At 41.2% G+C, this 20290-nt stretch overlaps 1 protein-coding gene across 2 annotated transcripts; it reads right to left on the bottom strand.

Annotated features, from left to right (window-relative positions):
• Nucleotides 1-1073: 1073 nt before the first annotated feature.
• Nucleotides 1074-19958, bottom strand: hook2 (hook microtubule-tethering protein 2). 2 transcript variants are annotated; one of them, XM_067616324.1, is made up of 22 exons: nucleotides 19815-19958; nucleotides 13510-13592; nucleotides 12831-12903; nucleotides 12641-12691; nucleotides 12407-12539; nucleotides 11990-12057; nucleotides 11585-11650; nucleotides 11329-11409; nucleotides 9833-9999; nucleotides 9424-9564; nucleotides 8485-8686; nucleotides 8204-8314; nucleotides 6697-6784; nucleotides 6321-6387; nucleotides 5757-5894; nucleotides 4865-4952; nucleotides 4054-4088; nucleotides 3875-3957; nucleotides 3665-3768; nucleotides 3443-3550; nucleotides 3283-3354; nucleotides 1074-3102 (listed from the first exon to the last, which is right to left on the bottom strand). In XM_067616324.1, the coding sequence occupies exons 4-22, from the start codon at nucleotides 12659-12661 to the stop codon at nucleotides 2974-2976; spliced, it is 1902 nt and encodes a 633-aa protein (XP_067472425.1). In that variant the 5' UTR covers nucleotides 12662-12691; nucleotides 12831-12903; nucleotides 13510-13592; nucleotides 19815-19958; the 3' UTR covers nucleotides 1074-2973. The 2 variants fall into 2 exon arrangements, with proteins under 2 accessions (XP_067472425.1, XP_067472424.1); XM_067616323.1 differs by lacking the exon at nucleotides 19815-19958 and adding an exon at nucleotides 14542-14840.
• Between the last annotated feature and the right edge of the window lie 332 nt (nucleotides 19959-20290).

The following is a 20290-nucleotide window of genomic DNA, read 5'->3' as shown; positions in this document are numbered from 1 at the left end:
GAAAAAATAACGCTGGCGGGTGTGGCGCCCCCTGCTGTGTCGGAAGTGAAGCTGACATTTGAAAAATAATAGATTTTCGCCTTAGCAATTTTTAACTCAAAACTTGCTGCACTTGCTCTGCGTAGGTTGAAACATTCAGATATGTTGAACTTGCATTATATATTATCATTATGATTATTATCATTATTATTATCATTATAATGTTGTGTTATAATGTGTGTTCTATGTTGTTCTATGCACTGTAGCAGTTTCACTATGAATGAAAAGTGCGGTACAAATTATATTATACATGCGCTACCTCTTGCACGTGTATAGGTGCACATATACTTATCATTTGTACTTTACTATGATTTGATAAGTAGGTTCCTGTGTCAGTGTCCATTTATAGCTGTTCTCTACCCTTTTGAACTGTCCCTTGGGGATTAATGGAATCTTACATTATTTCATCCTGTTGTTCTGTCATTATTATCAATCAAGGCTTGTTGTTAGGGGTGTGTAATATTCGTCACAGTGGATTTCAGGTAACAAAGTCAAGCTGAATTGTTTTCAGCTTCATTCTTTAGTCTCATCTAACTCCAGGATACATCTGCATAAGTAATTGGTAACTGTACCACAACTTTTAAAATTAAACAAACAGGAAATCCATTACATACCAGTGTTTGTCTCCAACACGCCAATGTGTCTGTCATGGTTTTTCTTTGTTTCCTGGTGCTTTATTTTGTTGCATGCTACATTACTTTGTGACTTGTTAGGTGATTTATTGTTGGCTAAGAACATGTGGGTATGCCTGTTCTCTATAAAGTCTTGAGTCAAAGCTTGTGGAAAAGCTTGTGTGTTAGATAAATAATGCTTTCACCATTTCATTCAAATGTTCAGGAATTTGCTCAAAGGATGTGAGAAGTCTGACTAATCCATTTGGCCTCTAGATCATGACAGAATTAAATTGTACCCACAAGATGGACCAAGTGATAAAAAACAGGGTCAGCCTTCTTTCCTTCTTCTTTTCCTTCCTTTTGAAGAAGTATTTATAAATTGTACAGTAAATGCAGGAAAAGATAACACCAGACACAGTCTCTTATCTAAGATCCCATTTATTTGTAGTGCAAAAGTTCAACAGACAGGACTACAAATCTTTAACTTGCCTCAGATCCCTGTGTGACGTACAGTATGCTATAATCTACTGGACCATAATATGATACACAGACTATATTGACAACCCTAAAAGTTAACCCCTTCAAGCCATGCTAATGTGCTGCAAAGATAACACCATAAATATCAAACCAAATAATGAACCAGAGGTATAAAAATGTGCACACACACAACAACAGTATTTTGGTCTGCACAGACTATAGCACAAACATTCACAGGGATGAAGGACAAGTCAGAAAACAGCAGCTCTGATATGGGACAAATGACAAGACTAAAAGTTACTACATCTGTTGAAAATTAACCAGTAGTGAATAAAGGCAGATATAGTGTTGATAAATGCTATCTATTCCAGGTAACACTATATCCAACACTGAATTCCAGCGTATTAATCAACACATTACCTTCCAGTTCAGTTAAACATTAAATGAGGTCTAGCAGCAGTAAACAGCCATTAGCTGAGTCATTATTTTTAGTGTTATCATTGGGGACTTAATCACATTATGTATTTGTGACAAATTAGGAGGCTTTCAGTTAGTTTAGTTGCCTACATTCACATCAGTTTAGAGTCTAAAGTGGTGAGTGCATTTAGGTCCTAACGAAAACCAACACCCTGTTTCAATCTTTTGAAGACGTGGAAAGGAATTGAAAAAAACAATAAAAAATAAAAATGAAGAAACAAATTAATAGGCAACCCATAAAAGAACATTGTTGAGAAAAATCATATGCAGAAAACAAACCTGCAATGTGACATGTTCTTTAAGTAGAATCTATGTGAGAGGGAGTGAGAGCTGACACTAAAATCAGTTCTAAAGCACACACTGCAAATATCCCAAACGTCACCATAGAGGGAGTATTTAGTGTCTTTTGCGAGGCACTGAACAAACAAACTCACCGTTAGAGGAAAGTGCTTTGGTATATCTTGTGAAAATTTGAACAAATTCTTATATGAATATTAATATTCAAGTGAATACAAAGGAAAACGAGACTAAAGCCAGAACACACCCTCATGGTTTTTACATCTTTTCAAGGTCCTTCAAATCAAACAAACAAGCAAAAGTCACCTCAAATCACATGATCAAGAAGACAAAAATAATAGCTAGAAGACAATTCTAAACAAATTGACAAAAACGTTGCGATGCATCAACAAATGAGTGTGATAATCTTTGATCAGTCGACAGTATATATATGGAGGAATTAGGACAACCTGTGTAGCTTTATGTCTTCCTTAGAACTTACATTTGTAATCATCTAGGCCACATCTCTCCTCATCACCAACATGATTTCATTTCTGACAGGCAGTAATGGACCAGGAGGAGGGGAGGGTCCTGGTCCTCTTACTTACTCCTCCCTTGTCTCCCATATTTGAAGTGTAACCTTGACAAAACTAGTTCACATTATGTCCTATTGTATAACATAAAAGTTTAAAGTAAAAAAAAAAAAAAAGACTTAAAGAAACCTTAAACAGAAATGAGGCCAAAAAAACCAAAGATGAAATAAAAGTCACCTTAAAAGGTGAGACAGCCTCTTCTCAGGCCCTACAACTCCTTCTACTCCAGTCATTTCTCCTTCTATAAGACTCCGAGTAGAGCTAAACACAGTAGTGTGTCTTTCCTCTGGGGCTCCAGAGATAAAATAATAAGTCTCATACCATTAAAAGCCACCAGGGGGCATCAGCAGCATGAAACATATTCTTTGAGGTACAGCATTCCAGTAGTGAAGGCATAAAGGCGGTGATACAAGTCTACTGTAGATCACCTCATCGTCTCTTTCAGCATGTTCCCCTGCCTCAACCATCTCCTCGGTGTCGGGGAGGGGTGCGGGGTCTTATCTCGGGTGGTGTCGTATCAGGCCTCTCCTGGCATTGGTTGACTGCCTCTGCTGGGCGAGGAAGGACATGGCCTGGTTGGAGTGGCCGAGCCGCTCGCCGGACACTTTCTGATGCAATGCCATCCCCTGAGAGGAACACGAGAGAAAGAGAAACATGAAAGAGTGAAGAAGCAGGTGTGGATTGTAACAAAACTGTCTTGAACCACAGAGCATCATGTGAATCACTTAACTGAGATTCTTAACATAAAAACAGTCAATTTTTCCGCAGATAAATGCTTGTTTTTGTGTGTTAATGTGTATACTCACCATATTGTACCATGCAGTGATGATGAGTTTCTCCTCCTGGTCATGTCTGGCCCTGCTCTTCTCATAGTCATGCTGCGCACAGGAGCACATCATCACACATTAGTGGGAATTAAAGAGCTAGAGTCATCAAATTTGTCTCATTAAGCCAAAAGACTCATACCTCCAGGTGCTGGATTTTTTTCTCTTTCTCCGTCAGCTGGTTCCTCAGTGCCTGAACGTCAGGAGTCACAGTCACCGGCTGCTGCTTAGGATCCAGGGTTTTGATCACCTGCGCGCAAACACACATTTTCTTACTAAAGCTGCGCCAGTGACAAATTAAGCACCACGTTTTTATTTCAGAGCCACGTGATGTCGAGAATGTGATCTGTTTAGATGGACTGACCGTTCTCGCTTTCTCCACATAGCGCTTGTATCGCTCTTCCATCTGTTTCATGTCCTCATCCTTCTTCCGCAGGATCTCCTGGAGTTCATCTATCTTCTTTGCCACTGAGAGGGGCAGGAGGGAGGTTTTTTTTTTTTTAAAGGCACTCAGAGACCAAAGAGTCAACTCAACTTAAAGAGCGGGGGAATTAGAGAGTATGAAATTACTTACTGTTGCTGTCCACTTTGGGCTCAAGGTCATCAATAACCTCTCTTTTCTTTTGGAGATCTGAATGGGCTTCATGGAGCTTCTCCCTGGAATAATCACATATTTACAAGAGTGTGTGAGAATTTGCTTTTGTTTGGAACCTACATGGAAAAATAATATGTAAGCAGCAGTAGTGTACTTACAAATGTTCCTCAAGCTTTTTCTTCAATAAGGAGGACTTCAAAGTAGAAAAAAAAAGAAAAATACATTAAAACTGGCACAAACATTGTGTTCTAAATGACACACACACACGCACACACACACACACACACCACACCACACACAGTATAAGCTGAGAAAGTCAAGCTGTCAAAGAGTTTAATCATGGGCCAGTTGGACAGAGGGTGGGCCGTACTTACGATGGCCTGATTTTGGCAGAGTTGATCGATGGGGGCAGGCAGAGAGAGACAGACAGACAGAGAGGGGCAGGCGTTAACAGTGAATCACCACAGCAAACATGGGTTAAATTCCCACACAACATGTATCAAAGCAGGAGAACAAACACTGCAGTCCTCAACAGCTAAGTGTGCTTTGCAAACGTTTTGCTTTTACACGTTTTTGCTCGTAAGGAGCGCTAGCTGAAACATTTACTGCTTCAATTACAAAAAAAGATTGATGACTTCACTTTAGGGAATGATATGAAACAGTTCTATGTTTTCATATGTCACAAAACAATGAATTTAACACTAACTACTATTACTCTTATAATAATTATCTTAAGTCTTATAAACAAATCTTTATATTAACTGATGAAGAATTAAGAAAATAAGACTCTTGATTTCACTATGTTGATCAGTTTCATAAGATAAAAACTTCTACTTGCACACTGTGAATAAAGTCTTAATATTCTGTCAGTTTGATTGTAGAAATCTATAGTTGGTGATGAGAGTTGGGGAGTTATTACTGAAGTGACAAAAGTGACCAGAGGAGAAGGAAGCTGGTCTCTCCACTCACATCTTCCGTCTTGCTGTCCTGCTCCTGGAGCGCTCTCTGAAGCTCCTCCACCTGAGAGCGCAGCTCTGAGATCTGCTGCTGGTTCAACCTTGGAGACAGAGAAAGACAAAGAGGGGACAAAAAGAAAGGTTAAGAATAGAAAGAGCAAAAATAAAAAGGAGAGAAAGCGGATACAGAATCAAAAAAGGAGCATTGCGGAGAGAATCACAAACAAACGAGAGGCGGCTGGTATGAGAAGGGAAGATGAAACACAAGGTTATTAAGTTGAGACTGTGGGTGGAGGATGTTAGAAAAGTATCATGTTGATCCTTGTACATCTGCTGCAGGCGCTGTTCATCCATTCCTGTGTGCTGCCTGGCCATTCACAGCTGAGCTCTACTGAGCATGCTCACTCCACTCCTCTCCTCCTGTTACTAAGGATGCTTCCCACACCCTGAGCCTGGTGTTGTATGGACACACACACACAAACACGCACACACAGTCCACCCACATGTCCACATGCCCACAGGCATGTAAACACACACACACACACACACACACACACACGGGACAATCTGGCTTTCTGCTGTCTGTCCTCCAGTCCAGCCCACACAGCTCAGTTGAGCACACAGTCCAGAGGGTGAGTTGACATTTAGGCAGATATCACTCCTACCATCCGCCAAACAACCGTCTTAATGTCCAGGAACACACAATATGGTTGCCTGGAAGGGGTTTGATTATTCAACATTGCTGCACAAGAAGTTGGGACTGTTGGACACCGCTCCTAGAACCAACATGTTGCAGGAGCACATCGAGTACAAACACACACACACACACACACACACACACACACACACACACACACACACACACACACACACACACACACACACACACACACACACACAGCTACCTGTTCTGGGTTTCCAGGGCGTTCTTGCTGCGCTGAGCCTCTTCCAGCTCGGCCTGCACCTCCACTAGTTTCTGCCTGTAGGTCTCCTCCTGGACACACAACATCTTGTTCTCGCTCTGTAGACGCACCACCGTCTCCCTGTGGCAGGAACACAACGATAAGAGGAGAGCGGCAACAGGAGGTGAAGGGAATGGGGGGGGAAGACAGCGATGAAAAACAAAGTGGAGGACAGATGAAATGGGTCAGAGCGAAGAGGTCTGTTGAGTTGACCGAGCCTTCTATGCGACAACGCCCAGGCCAAATGTGCAGTGCTGCCATGTGTCGCTATTTCAGGGGCCAATTGCGCATTCAAGTTCTAAAAATAAACTTTTGTGGACGAGTGTGTGTAGTTTATCTCCGACTATAGATGAATGTAGGGCACGGGTGGGCTACACATAGTGACACCAATGCATGTTTGTTTCATGTTTAAAAAGGAAAATCTCATCTGTTACGCCTAAATTTGATTGTAACATTAACCCCCACATTACAGCTTATACACACACATACACACACACTAATACATACTTGAGCTCAGTAGGCATGATCTCTGCAGCGAGGTTCCCCACTGTGGCATCACTGTCACACAAGCCTCCTGCAGAGAGAGAGATTTTGTGTCACATGGAAACAGATTTTATTTTAAAAAAAGCCTCATTTGTTTATTGTTGTTTTAATGTGAGAAAGATATATTTCACATTTGCAGAACATTTTTACACACATACATCTCTTGGAGGTTGGTTAATAGTCATCAATAACAAATACTACTCAAAAATTGTGAATGGTGGAAGGTTTACTGCTGCGAAACGGCACCTTAAAAAGAAAAATTATACAAGAAGTGGAATATTGCTTATGATTATTTTACCATTTTGCAATTTACTCGTTTGTTTCCAGAAGTACGACTCACCTGCTCCGCTGAGACACCTCTGCTGGACTTGTGCACACCTGAGTTCATCATTTGTCTCCCGAAGTGTGTCTCTCTCTGAGATCAGACGCTGAAAACCAAAAGCACAACACAACACTTCAACCACAGTTCAGCCTGCTTTTGTTTTTGTTTGTTAAAGGAATTATTACTCTACAAAAACATCTAGAGATTCAATCCAATATGAACTTGCAGAGTCTGGAATGGGAAAATATAAAATAAAAAAAAGAGAGAGCTCATCTGATATTTAAAATGTACACTTCATGTCAGGACAGCATGTATTATTTTTTTACTCTTACAAGTAACCGGGGACATTAATCACTGCTGTCAGATTGCAGAAGGTGCTAGAAATGACACAGGACGTGGGAGTCCACTGAAGAATAATACAATATTTGCCTAGCAACAATTCACCCTGCAGATATGCGTGTCCTCCAAAGCCTCTTTCACACATAGTTCCTGTTAAATTACTGGGATGGGGTGAGGGGTGGGGGGTTAAGTTAGGTTGTGTGCGTGTGGTCGACGGGGGGGGGCGGCTGTGTGACGGTGACTGGAGCAGAGAGTATGAAGTTAGCAGTATAATGTTAGCTGTGAACGTCAGTGCAGTGTGTCTACAGCTATTTGTCAGTGAATAAATGCTCCTACTGTAGCAACATTTACAGATGTTTCTGGTGGAGCGACATGTCCGCCTGCTGAGCCTCGTTAATCAGCGGGAGTTACGAGTGAATTTTAAATCCTTAATTACAAACCAGTTTGTCGTCTTTTTTCCGTTCTCCATATGCCTGCTCACCAAAACTTTACTCTGCGCTGCATGAGGGTAGTTAACGTTATGGAAATGATTTGGATTGTGATATCAAAGATAATAAAATGAAACGGAACATGATGCTGCGATATTGTGCGATATACAGACACACAGACTTTTAAAAAGGGAGCTGTTGCTTGAGTAGAGGAGACGTTGCTATTTTTCTGTTGCCTTTAAATATTTTAAATAAAAATGACTTTGAATAATCGATATGGCTTCATGAAAGCAACATAGTTAGTTAAGAAAAAAGTGTGAACATTTTATTTAAAATATTTTACATTCCAAACATAGCAATGTCTCCTCTATTCAGTGGAGCCTTGTGATTGGTTCGGTCCCTCAACCTGAAAGCGTCCTTCATCAGACGAATGTAACCCTTTACGTGCTGCAATGTTACTGCTTTCATTCACAACACAAATGTTCCTGAACATTTCAGGGATAGACTGCATGTGTGAAAGGGGCTCTATAATCATAACAAATGTTGATCCACACAGGACTGCCATCACTGAATACTGGTATGAAAAATTACATTATTACATCTTATCTAGTAATATGATTTAACATGTGACCAAGACGTCAGACAGAGTCACTACAGTTGCTTCAAACTAATAAAAAAAGCACTTTGTAAGTGGCGTGTACCTTCTTTTTTCCCATCACTATTTAACTTTTATTTTCTGACAGTGTTCACCAACTCACTTCTTTCTCCTTCAGCAGGGCGTCATACTTGTCATGAAGGTTCTTGTACTCAAACTGCCACTTCTCAGCTTTCATGGCCTCTGCAGAGTGCTTGGTGTGAAGCTCATGAGCCTGCGAGTCAGAGAGCATAGCAACAGTCTACATTGGCAAGAGCGCTCAATAAAAACTGCAAGGTTTTCCAAACACGTGCGCAGGCCAGACTGTGTTTAACATCACTTGGATGTCAACACAGGAACAAATATCACTCTCCCTCCTCCTCCTCCTGTCAGCCCACAGCTTGCCTGTCTCTTGTAGGTGTCCAGCTGATTGCGGACGGCGTTGGCCCTGCGGAGCTCCTCCTCCAGCTCGCAGGTGCGCTGCATGTACACGGTGTTGCGTTCCTCAAGGAGGCGCACTTGTCTGCGCAGGTCTCCCAGATCTTCCAGCTTCCTCTTGTACGTCTCCACCAGTGCTTCAAGCTGGTTCACCCGGTCAGATGAATGCCTGAAGGAGAGGGGAGGAGAGTGTGGGAGGTGTGGAGTACCGGCACAAGAATATGACTTTTAGATAAACGGTGTATCTAGGTGGATATATACTTAACTACTAAAAGCCAAAAACTCTGACGCAAGCCAGTGTCAATGCATGAAATTCATGTTATCAACACAGATGTCAGAGAGAGGAGCTGAATGGACGTCTGTGTGTGGGCAGTGTGGGAGTTGTTTCTGTGAGTGTACAATGATAATAGATGAACTACTGCTTAAAGAGATATTTTCAGTCAAAAACGGTCTTCAATGTGCTGCCACAATGAAGGACTGGTTGTTTAAATCATATTTTAGACATTTAGTTATTAAGCTTATCCTCAATAAAATCAGATGTTCACCAACTATTAGCTCAACAAGAATTATCAGCCAATATTTACTATATTTCACATTTTCACATTAAGGAAAATCTTTGCATATAAGGCACGAATCAATTATTATTCAATTAATATAGAGACTTCCTAGACATTGCATACTCTTAATTGCTCTGTTGGAAAGCTACAAAGCAGAGAACACAAACCTCTCAGCATCCATGTGACTCAAACATGTGACTTTCTGCAGTTTCACTGAATACAATCTTAGGTTAGCTTGTAAGACAGTCTGCACATTGCATAATAATCTTGATCGGTGTTTTGGCTTCCGCAGTTAATTCAACTTTGTCGGGTGTGTTTTGTGAGAATACACAGAATATGCTGGTCTAACCTGAGAATGTCCATCTCATCTTTGAGGGCCTGGGCCTCCTGCGCCAGGCTGGTCAGCTCCTCGTTACGTAGCTGCAGGTCGGTCACCTCACGCTCCAGTATCTCTCCTCGCACACGCATGTCATCTCTGCTGTTCTCCAGTCTAAAGATATACATCATACAGGAGCAGTGGTTTGTATAAATTGAATAAACTGTATAGACTGTGAGACACTCACACAAGATGACTCAACTATAGCATCTGATTTGCATGTCTACATGATGTTAACTCATATATGACTTATAATGTACATTTATAGAAAACCTAGAAATTGTTTATTGTTGAGAAAATTATGTAAATATCAACATGTCTATTATATGCAGGCCTGATGAGTGTGAGGACATCTAACTGTGTGTGTGTGTAGTGCTTGTACCTGTAGTTCTCCTCCTGAAGCTGCTCCATCTGACTCTGCAGCAGCAGCAGCTTCTTGCCAGTGATAGCAGTGGTGGAGGTGTCCAGAGAGTCGCAGCGGCTCAGCTTCTCCTTCAGGGAGCGTGTCTCCGTCTGTAGGGACGACTTTTCCTCCAGAGCCAATGACAACTGTGGGAGAAGAGGGAGAAACTGAAGACATACATTGCAAAAGGAGGTGTAAAGACTAGGAGATTCAGTAATAGACTGCTGAGAGAGAAGTGATGAAGACAAATTTACAACTGTACGAAAGAAGGACAAAAGGAAAAGCTCTCAACACTTATTAAAAGACACATTATCAAGAATGCAGACACAAGAAATAGGCATCTCTCTGAAAACACACAGCCACAGTGCTAGCACACGACAGATTCACAGAGGAAAAACACAGATACACAGCGTAAAACTCACCACCTTTAGTGCATATGGGACCTTGAACACATGCTTTTTTTTCTCGTTTCACATGCTCAGTCGTCAAAAGCTAGTTAGTCAGCTGGTGTGCAACAGTCTCAGGCGGATGGAACATTTACAATAGTGATGTTGTTAGCATTAGCCTTAGGGTCCCAACCACATCTTCATAGATGAATATGCATTGCTCGTCACTGACAGCCATTAATGATATTGGTTAGACTGTCATAGTTGGGGAGGGCAGAAATGTTCTAAAGTCAGGCTGATAAAAGTTGGTTGGATTGCGAAAGGGAGAAAGTTTAGAGTTGTGACAATATACGTACAAAATGTTTGTTTTGAGTCAGGCTGAACACACTGGAGCTACATGTGAGGTTACAGTTAGACAAGCTGGCATTCCAATGTTTAAAAAAGGGGAGTGTGTACTTACCTGCTGGACATCTTTCCAGTTTGAATACAGCAAAACCCTACACTGAACTTTAAGGACAGATTGCATGCTTTAGCACAGGTCCAGTAACAGCAAATAGCTTTCAAAACAACACAAATGACTAATCCCTAACGCGTGGGCTACGTAAGTAAACAAACAGGTGGGTTGAGAGCAGCGCAAATTATTGTTGGCTACTGCTCCATCCCAAGGCAATGTGTCAGTTTTATCTTGATGTTATGCAACTATTGACTAGAATGTATCTTTAAAAAAACTAAATTAGTCCTTTCTCAGTCAGTGGTGCAAAAACAAGCCATGGGTACACAACACACAATCATAGGAAAACAAACAAGCCTCAGGCGGGCTAATCAATAAGGGCCAGAGCACAGAAGCTGCAGGCACACACATTCCACAACATGCTGCAACCACAGTACAGCAAAACTAGGCCTCAAACTATCTGAGAGTAGAGATGAAATGGTTTAATATGACTCTAAAACCACAGAATAGTTTGTGATAATGCCCAATGCTCTGTTAGAAAAATGGAAGATAAACAAAACCCAAGCCCCAGTGTGCCCTCTTAAGGTCTCAGGAAATGTTTGCCAAACAAAACATGAACCCCATTTGGTAGAACCAACCTGATGTTCCAGGTCTCGACAGCGCTGGCTCAGGTCCTCCTTCTCGTCTGCCTCCTCGCTTAGAAAATAATACTTCCTGGACTGTAAAACACAAAACCAGTAGAACATGGAGACAGAGGAGATGTCATACTAGTCACAGGAGGAGGGAGGAAATTTTGGTGAAAGGATGAGCAAGTGCACAAAAGAAGAATGTAACAGATCTGCTGTGTGAACAACAAGTCTACAGGGTGGGATTGAAAAGTGTGCCAGGTTTTACCTGGTAGTCAAAATCCCCGTAGGTCTCTGGGCTTCCTGGTTCAGATGACGGCTCTTTTGATAAGAGCTAAAACAAAACAGCCATGAGAAAGTTTTTACAGGAAATTACAGGAAAAATACAGCAGCCTGTTCCCAAAAGCTGCTTTATTGTGTTTTCTGGATAACTATGTCTAAGTGGTGTTGCTTTTTTTTCTTTTTCTTTTTTTTTTTTTTTTTAAACCATGTTCCATGTTTTCACAGGCCTATTCAAGACTAACCATATTCTTGAAATATCACTGTAAGGTTTCTGGGACTGTGTTCAGTCTTATGCTTATCCGGATTTCTTTGATTGTGAATTAACCATGACTAAGAGCGGGATTAATGTGAAGTAGAGGGAACCAAGAGGATAAACAAGAGGCTCACTCACCTCCTGAATGGCTGTCATGACAACGTGCTGGACAGATTCCTCAAGTGTCATTATCTGCTGGATTTGCTCTGTGTTTAGGAGACGAGGACAACAGAGACTAGTGAAGGTGTTGCCAAATACAGATTAACACAAATACTCTCCTTAAAACCAACCTGGCACTGCATCTATTTGAGCCAGTGCTCATCAAGCTAATGTTTAAAAAACAAGGACCTGATCATAAAATGGTCTTTAGAGTGAGGGGAAGAAAGCATGTAGTCAGTTTTATGGAGGTGTGATGAACAAGACTCATATAAAACAAGAATCATGTGATTTGACTTTGAGTTAATCCTGTGTGTTATTTTCACAGATGGCTGCCTCTGCTTTGTTTAAAGACTCACTAATGAGTTTTTTTTTTTATCCTTACAGCAGACAGCTTACCTTGTTTCTTCTCACAGCTGACAGCACAGCCCAATACGAGCTGCACCAGCTTGCCCAGTTCAGTGACGTCTCCCATCTCTCCTATAAGGTTCACGTCTGGCAAGTGATCATCTGATACCTGGTGACCCAGCACCTGTTCATGGGGAGTAAGGTGAGACGTTAGGATTGAAGGATTCATATAATAAATGAAATGTTTACTAGAAATGGCAAAGTAAGAAAAAAAAAACGTCTTACATCGTGGTAATACTCCAGCATGCTCTTAAGAATCTTTTTCAAGTTGCTGACCTGAAAAGATAAATCCGAGTGACAATCTTGATGCTCATTATTATCCGGAAAAGGAAGTACAAAAAACAGGTACGAGACATGTTGATCATTCTAGGTTGCCGTAGGGTATTCTGTCATATCCTGCTGCTTCACAAATTACCTTGAGGCGCCAGTTGGCCCCGCTCTCCTCCTTGATCCTGCCAAGCCATGTCTCATTAAACCAAGAGGGGTCTCTGTTAATGAGAACACAAGAGAACATTCGTGACGACACATCACTGGACATCAAGATTCACAAGAGGCCACAGGGCAACGAGGCCCCGTGCTTCTGTTCTGCTTAGCACAATGACATTTTGAGTTGAGCAGTTCATTAAAGTCACACATGGGAATAATGCTCTTGTTGCGCCCTTGAAATAAAAGTACATTTTGTTTGATTCAAACATAGTAGTGTTGTTTTTTGTCTGTGGGAGTATGGGTACAAATACTCCACCTCAAGTTACAAAGGTCATCAGGTCTGGATGGACTGGTTTAATTAAAAATCACACTTATGCTTGCGGCATTCAAGGCCACAGCTGGGAACATTCATTCAGAGGAAAATAAAGCTGACCTCACAAATCCAGGCTCTACTCTTTAAAGGATTTAAATTTTGCATAGATAATGGGAATGTGCACTTCAAAAGGCCATTTAGTGCAAATCACACAGATAAGCAAATCTCTGTGAGCAGGTTCTGAATGAATTTCTCCTAGTCGTTTCCTCTGAGCTCATGTTGTGAGCTTAAATCATCAAAACAACCACAATAACTATAAAATACTTGAATTACTTGTACATGAGTGTGCCCTTACATTCTGTGCAGCACATGTGCGATGGCCACTCCGCTTGTTAGGTCGTGCTTGCTGTTGCATGATGGCACCTGAAATGTCTGTAACTAAAGTTGAAAACATTAAGAATGAGTCATTAAAGAGGTAACCTTTGACAAAGGTTACACATTTGATGCACAGTATTTGGCTGAACTCAAAACTGAACCAAACAGATAAACAATGATTACTGTGTAGCATATGACTGTCTATCTGCTGATGTGTGTAAAAGCCCTCCACACAAATATACTCCTAATCATAGTATTTTACACAACAAAGTAAAAAATCTAAAACTGCCAGCTCATAGAAAGAGTACACATATGCACATCAATCCATACAATGACTGAAATGTCCATTCGTCACCACTGTTAATATGTGCACACACTTTAGAAAAGCTTGAATGTTACTAAAAGTGATTTAGTCCTTGTCATAAAACAAGATTACAGAGGCCTGAACATTACAAAACTACTGTTAAATAATGCAGGTAAATAACAAGGATTTTTATCTAAACCCACTGAGTCTCTAAACACAGATACTAAGCAGTGATAGGGGATTATAACCCTGCTTAGCAAGCTATTAATAATAGCTGGTGTCTTGGTTTAGTCCTACACTTGCCAAACAGGTGGATTTCCCCTGAGCTTGACAAGTTTCAATGTTGGACAGCCTAACATGACTGCATAAGTCTCTCAGCTTACACTAAGCTATTTGGGGTTTTTTCTCCTCTGGCAGGCTAGTTTGCTGACACTGCAGACAGTTTGATAACAAAGTAAAACAAACTTCCAATGTGTTTACCTAGCTAGTTAGCTTGGCTGGCTAACGGTGTTAGCTCACAAACACACAACTTTTACATCTCCCAGTGGCTAATACGTTCACTTACTTTGTCAATAATGTTGCTACTCATCGATTATGTGAGGCTATAATGTCCAAAAGTAATGTTATTTCTTTATTACTTTGCCAATACGAGCTGTCACCTGTTAGCGGCTAGCCCTCGCTAGGAAACGTGGCTAATATCAAACTCACCCAGGTTAACAGAGAATCACACAGCTCTGCTTTATCCAGACTCATTCTGCGGTCCCGGCGGCTGACAGAAAAGCGAAGGATTTTGCTTTCAAGACTTGAAGTTTGCTACTATCTCCTGACACTTTCCACGTCATTTACAGCTCAGCCATGGCCTCCTGCTGCTCCTAACCTCCCCCTTCGCGTTTCAGCTCTCCTGTTATCCAAGCGAGCTTCCGTATTTAGAGCGTTCCCATGGAAACGGATTATGTTGTCTGGTCATGGTGAAAGTAACAAATAATGTTGATAATTATAATAATAACAATAACCTACTGTCTTGTCTTGACACGGGCCAGGTCTAGCCTGGGTCTAGACATAAGAATGGTTTTATGCATTTAATCTCATTAAATTATAATTACTCTTCTTCTTCTTCTTCTTCTTCTTCTTCTTCTTCTTCTTCTTCTTCTTCTTCTTCTTCTTCTTCTTCTTCTTCTTATCAGCTATTGAAAAAATCCTGAATTAGGAAAACAAAACAATAACTTAACGAGACTCACATGAAAATTTCCCCAAAACATCAGTAGCCACAAGAGAGATCATTCAGTTTCTACTTTGTGGAACTATGTCAATACTAGTGGGAAACACTTGGAAATCCTCAACTTTAGAGGGAACAATGTGTTTTGCTTTCTCATTATATCCTACTAAAAACCTGCCAGCTATTGTGACCTAAGTATACAAAAAAATCATAAATCCAATATCTATGGCTGGAATATCTTATACGCAATAGCAGAGCTTCTCTTTTTTTTTTTGAAAGGGCAGTTCTGTTATTCTGTTTTTTTCTTTTTAATCTAAGAAAGAAAATCCCAGCAATAAACTGTGGCCAGTATCTCTTTTGGAGGCCCCACTGTTTTTCTTTTTGCTGCATTCAAAGTTCCTTAAAGCACCACTGGATGGCTCTAGTTGACAGATAGCCATATAAAACAGTTTGATACACAACTGGCTGCCCAAAAGCTTACAGAGCCTGTGACAGGTGTTTTTTAAAATGTTTCACATAAGACATGTTCTCCAAGCAGCCAAAATGTGAGTTTCAACATACCATGAATATAAATCAATCCTTTGTTTTACAGTAGGAATTTCCATGGGCCTTGACCTTTAATATATGACACCCTCTGTGAATTTATTAATAGCCTACATTCCACAGTTAAATCTTTTTTTTTAGACATATCAAGGCTTTCGGACAGGGAATGTACTGACCGGATCACACTTGTGATATACAGCTGGAAAAAAACAACCTCAACAGGTTTCTATCTGAATCTACTTCTTCTCACATATTATTAACATGCTATCACACACGTAGGCTTAAATCTTTCCATGGAAATCTGCATATCTCCCTATCCACACGCCTCCTTCCTGTGTTCTTTGTCGCAGTCACAAATCAAACTGCAGAGACCAATCACAGTTGAACACTGCCCACTATTTCCTGTTTGCTCTGACAAACCCCACCAGTGACTGTACCCAAGTCCACTGTGTTTGTTAAACACCTGCATGAAATGAAATAAATACTTCCGGTCCTTGTCATCCAAACCCGCCTGCTCACAACACTGCCTTACATCTGGCTTTACCATATTTGTCTGACCGGAGTTCCTGTTTTTCTAGATGGTTTTCTAGCCAGAGGAATGCACATGTTTACTCTCCACTGGTTTTTATCGTACCTCAGTCACACTGACTTCTGTTGGTTACAGTTGACACAGTTGGTCATATCTTTTAAATTTGTCTGGTTTAACATGGATATGATTTCTTTTAGCCACAAAGTGATATGTTTCACTTCTTCTTAGTAGCAGTGAAAACACTTTTTATTGAATTAAAATCTGTATCTTCAGTCCCACACACCCTCCAGTGGAGTCCTATAAGGGTAAGTTGTGTAGGCCTGTATGTTACAGAACTGGGGGTCTCAGGTTGAGTAACCCTGGGCTGGATTAAGACACCTGGGAGGAAGCGAGGTTCATGACTTGGGGGGGTTCAACAGAGAAGTTAGTCACCCGCTGAGGGATAGGTCTGGGCTGACTAATGCTTGAGTGGCAGGAGGTGTGGTAGAGGCTCTGGCAAGGCAAAGCTCGAGCGGAGGCTGACTATTTTTGGCCAGCTCCTCTTCCTCCACGCTAATTCCTCTTTTCACCCGTTCTCTCTTTCCTTATTCCCCAGATGTGTTTCCTTCCTGAAAGTCTAAAGGCTTTACTTCTCCTCTTTTCCAACCCCACACTGACGCACTTGCATCCCTCTGGGGGGAACTGGAAGGGTGGAGGTGGGAGGGCCAGCAGCTAAGATTGAGTAATTATTCCTTTTTTTAAAGCTTGTGGTTTTCTTGTTTGGAAAAAAAAGTGGGGATAGTTCCCGTTTTTTATTCTCTAAGTGCAAAGAGCAAACCATCTACTGCACTCTACACACTACAAGGTCACATAGCTTTGTGAAATTCTTCTGTTTAGTAGAGAAAAACTCCAAATGTTTCATGGTTTTGCTTTTATTAACACTATGGATGGATTTTACTTCTGTGTTTGTAGTCCCACAGACCCCAGTACTGTATGTGTGGAAATAGTAATTAATTTTTGCAAAATCAACCAAATCCTGAAATATATTTTTTTCTTTTCTTCTGACATTGTTAAAACCCAATATGGAGAAAATTACTGAAGTGGTGACATTCTCTTTGACACAAACTGGACTTAAACATTTCATGAAGGTGACAAGATATGAAGATGAGATTGTTATTAGACCAAATCAGGAAATATTTATATTTTTAAAAGTTGTTTGCCAAAAAGTAATTCACAGAGAAAGAAATGACGTCTCACTATGACATAGTGACGTTTCAATTAGATATCAGACCTCATATGAACAAGCTGTGATAAAAGTCCAATAAAAGAAATCCAAACAGACTTATCTTGAATTTGGGAAGGGCTGTTCTCTGTAAAACGTTTTATCAACAACAATCACAGATATAGAGCATATGAAAATCTACTGTATTGAACCATGTATTATAGCTGGGGACCACAAACAGAAGTCATGTGTCAAATTTTATGGAGGATTCTGAAACGAGTCATCAAGTTCAAGACAGTATCAAGCTCATAAAACAACGTTATGTATGATTTATGAGCAGTTTTTGAGCATGACAGTAAGGTTAAGTATTTGCACAGGAAAATTACTTTTGTCCCTCATGTCCTCATTTTCAGGTTACAGTTCAGCCATGAGAATGACCAACAAACTGTGAGAACCTAATGCCTAAAAAAAGCCCCCTGCATGCCAGCGTTTGAATGAACGATGTGGTTCGGAGGGACAAAGCAACGCTGCACCTTTAAATAAAAGAATGCCAGCGATGTGCGGCTGTGCCCAGGCATTTGGAGCTGGAATGTGTTGGAATGCTGGCAGTGGTTTATTTCCCCTGCAGCTTTCCCAGGTGTTACAGGGAAAGGAAAATAACTAAACCACGGAACAGAGATGGACAGGCCACGAATAAAAGAGAGGGCGTGGGACTGCGAGCGAAAAAAAAAACAGGAGTCTGATCAGAAACCCCCTTTCTAGACATGAGGTCACTCGTGGGTGCTCACTGTCAAGACATGTAAAACAGAGGAGGTGAAAAAAGAGATTTATCAGCTGTCTCCTCCCTTTCTCTCCAACAACAGATTTTTGTCTTTGGTGTGAGGGCAGGTAGTCAGAAATAACCTAACCTCTGGAACCTGGCAGGGAGCGTTCATGCGCATGAATAGAAACTGGTTATTGACCCACAGAAAAACCAGTTTTGAATCTCAGTTAAATTGTGGCACGTGCTGAATACATTTCTCCAACACAGGAGAATATACAGCCTGTTAGTTCAGTTCTTCTCTGGTGACTCAGTGACTGTCTGTACCACTTAAAAACAGCAAAGTTTTACTCATGTTATATAATGGGCATTAAACGACCCTCATACTTATTGATCTAAATCTTACAGTAACATGACTCATGGTAGCAGCAGCAGCAGCAGTAGCAGCAGCAGTCAAACCCCACTCTGTTCTTTTAAGGCTCGCCTCTCTGTAACATCAAACCAGAGGTCGTGCCACAGCAGGCGGAGGAGGAGGAGGTTGACAACTGATCATTGTCATCTGAGTGTGCTCTGCTCGCTTCATACTCTCACTGCCTGGCTCAGTTTTGATTTACCTCTTGTTTGTGTTTTTGATAAGTCCCTCTCTGTGCACTCCCCCCTTTTCTTTCTCTCTCTCTGTCTCTGTCTCTCTCTCTCTGTCTCACTTTCTGTTTCGATGCCTCTCCCTCTCTTGTCTCACACGCGCACACACACACACACACACACACACAGGCAGCACATGGGCAGCACAAGTGAGTCACAGTGGTCTGGTAACAAGTGCCTCCTCTCAGGGAGAGTCCCTCCGTGTGTCCTTGTGATTATAGGGCCAATCCCCTTGAGCGTATCAGGTGCAGTGCTCCTGTGGGCAACGTGAGACTTGGCTCCATTGTTTTCAAGCTCACAATAAAAAGCAGCAGAAGCCAAACAGTCTTGAAAGATGATACAAACTCCTTCACATATTAAAAGCTTTCAGCAACTTGAACTTTATGAAAGACAAAAGACAGTGCTGGTGGGGTAGTTGTGTGTTGTGTGCATCTAAAAATAGCATTATTGAAGTGTATTCTATGAGACACTGGGACTCAGGAGGATGCAACTGTGGACTTTGCTCTCCAGCTGACATGGGCTCACAGTATGCAGAGAGGATTGACCTGCCTGGAAGCAACAAACATAGTGTCTGCTACATACAATATGATTACAGTATGATGAGCTAGACTGGCTATTGAGAAATAAATAATGATTTGAATACTGTGGCTACTTTTTCAAAACTATGAAAGGGTCAATGTGGATTTCTACACAGATTATTTCTAATCACAGCATACTGACTGTGGTTTTGAATATTTTATAAAAAAATAAATGCTATTTACTATGTCACTATGTCACTATAGAAAGTACACCAGTTGTTTATACATGCACAGTTGATTTTACTGGCATATTGAGAATAGATCGTATCGCTGTCAGCAGCTGCAGATTCTATATAATATCTGCAAATATCACCTCTTGAAGTGCGGCTATAAGGAGTGAATATGGTGTTATTTAGTGGTTGTGAATGCAATAATTACCGTGCAGGAGTAATGACAGGTTAGTGGCACAGTACTTAAGCCTGTTCCTCCCAGCACATGTTCACAAACCAGCAAACACACCTCATACACCCACGATCAACTGTAACAATAGGGGAGCATGCAGCATACTCCACCTGATCAACACAAGCCAGGTGTATTGTTCCTCCACCCTATTTGCCTTTTCAGATACACTCCACACACCCTTTACCAGAATATTGTGTCCTACAGGGGTGTTACAAGTATAACAGGTCCTGATCACCTGGTCGTGCTGGTGGTGGCAGACTGGAATGACACCAGCTGGGTGTGCGGTTTACAAGACCGGGCCTGCTAGAAGGCCTTTTATACCAGTAAATGAGACAGTCTGTTCCATCATTGTCAATGGTGCAGAGAATGTAGTGATAGTGGTAAGTGTCTTTGCCTGCATGTGTGTCTTGTAACGTGCGTGTCGGTCTGCGGAAGGACAGTCAGTATTAATAGCCACAAATAACAGTGATCTCAAGAGCCACCATTCTTGACCGTTTGCTGGGTGTGAGACCAGATTTTAATAAGTTGTCAACACATGCCAAAAAAAAGTCAGCCGCACCTTCAGCCTTGCACAACTTCCCTATTC

This window comes from Thunnus thynnus, chromosome 17 (genome assembly GCF_963924715.1).
Source record: "Thunnus thynnus chromosome 17, fThuThy2.1, whole genome shotgun sequence".
Classification (NCBI taxonomy): Eukaryota; Metazoa; Chordata; class Actinopteri; order Scombriformes; family Scombridae; genus Thunnus; species Thunnus thynnus.
Note: the sequence above shows the minus strand (reverse complement) of the source record. Positions and strands in the feature narration are given on the sequence as shown.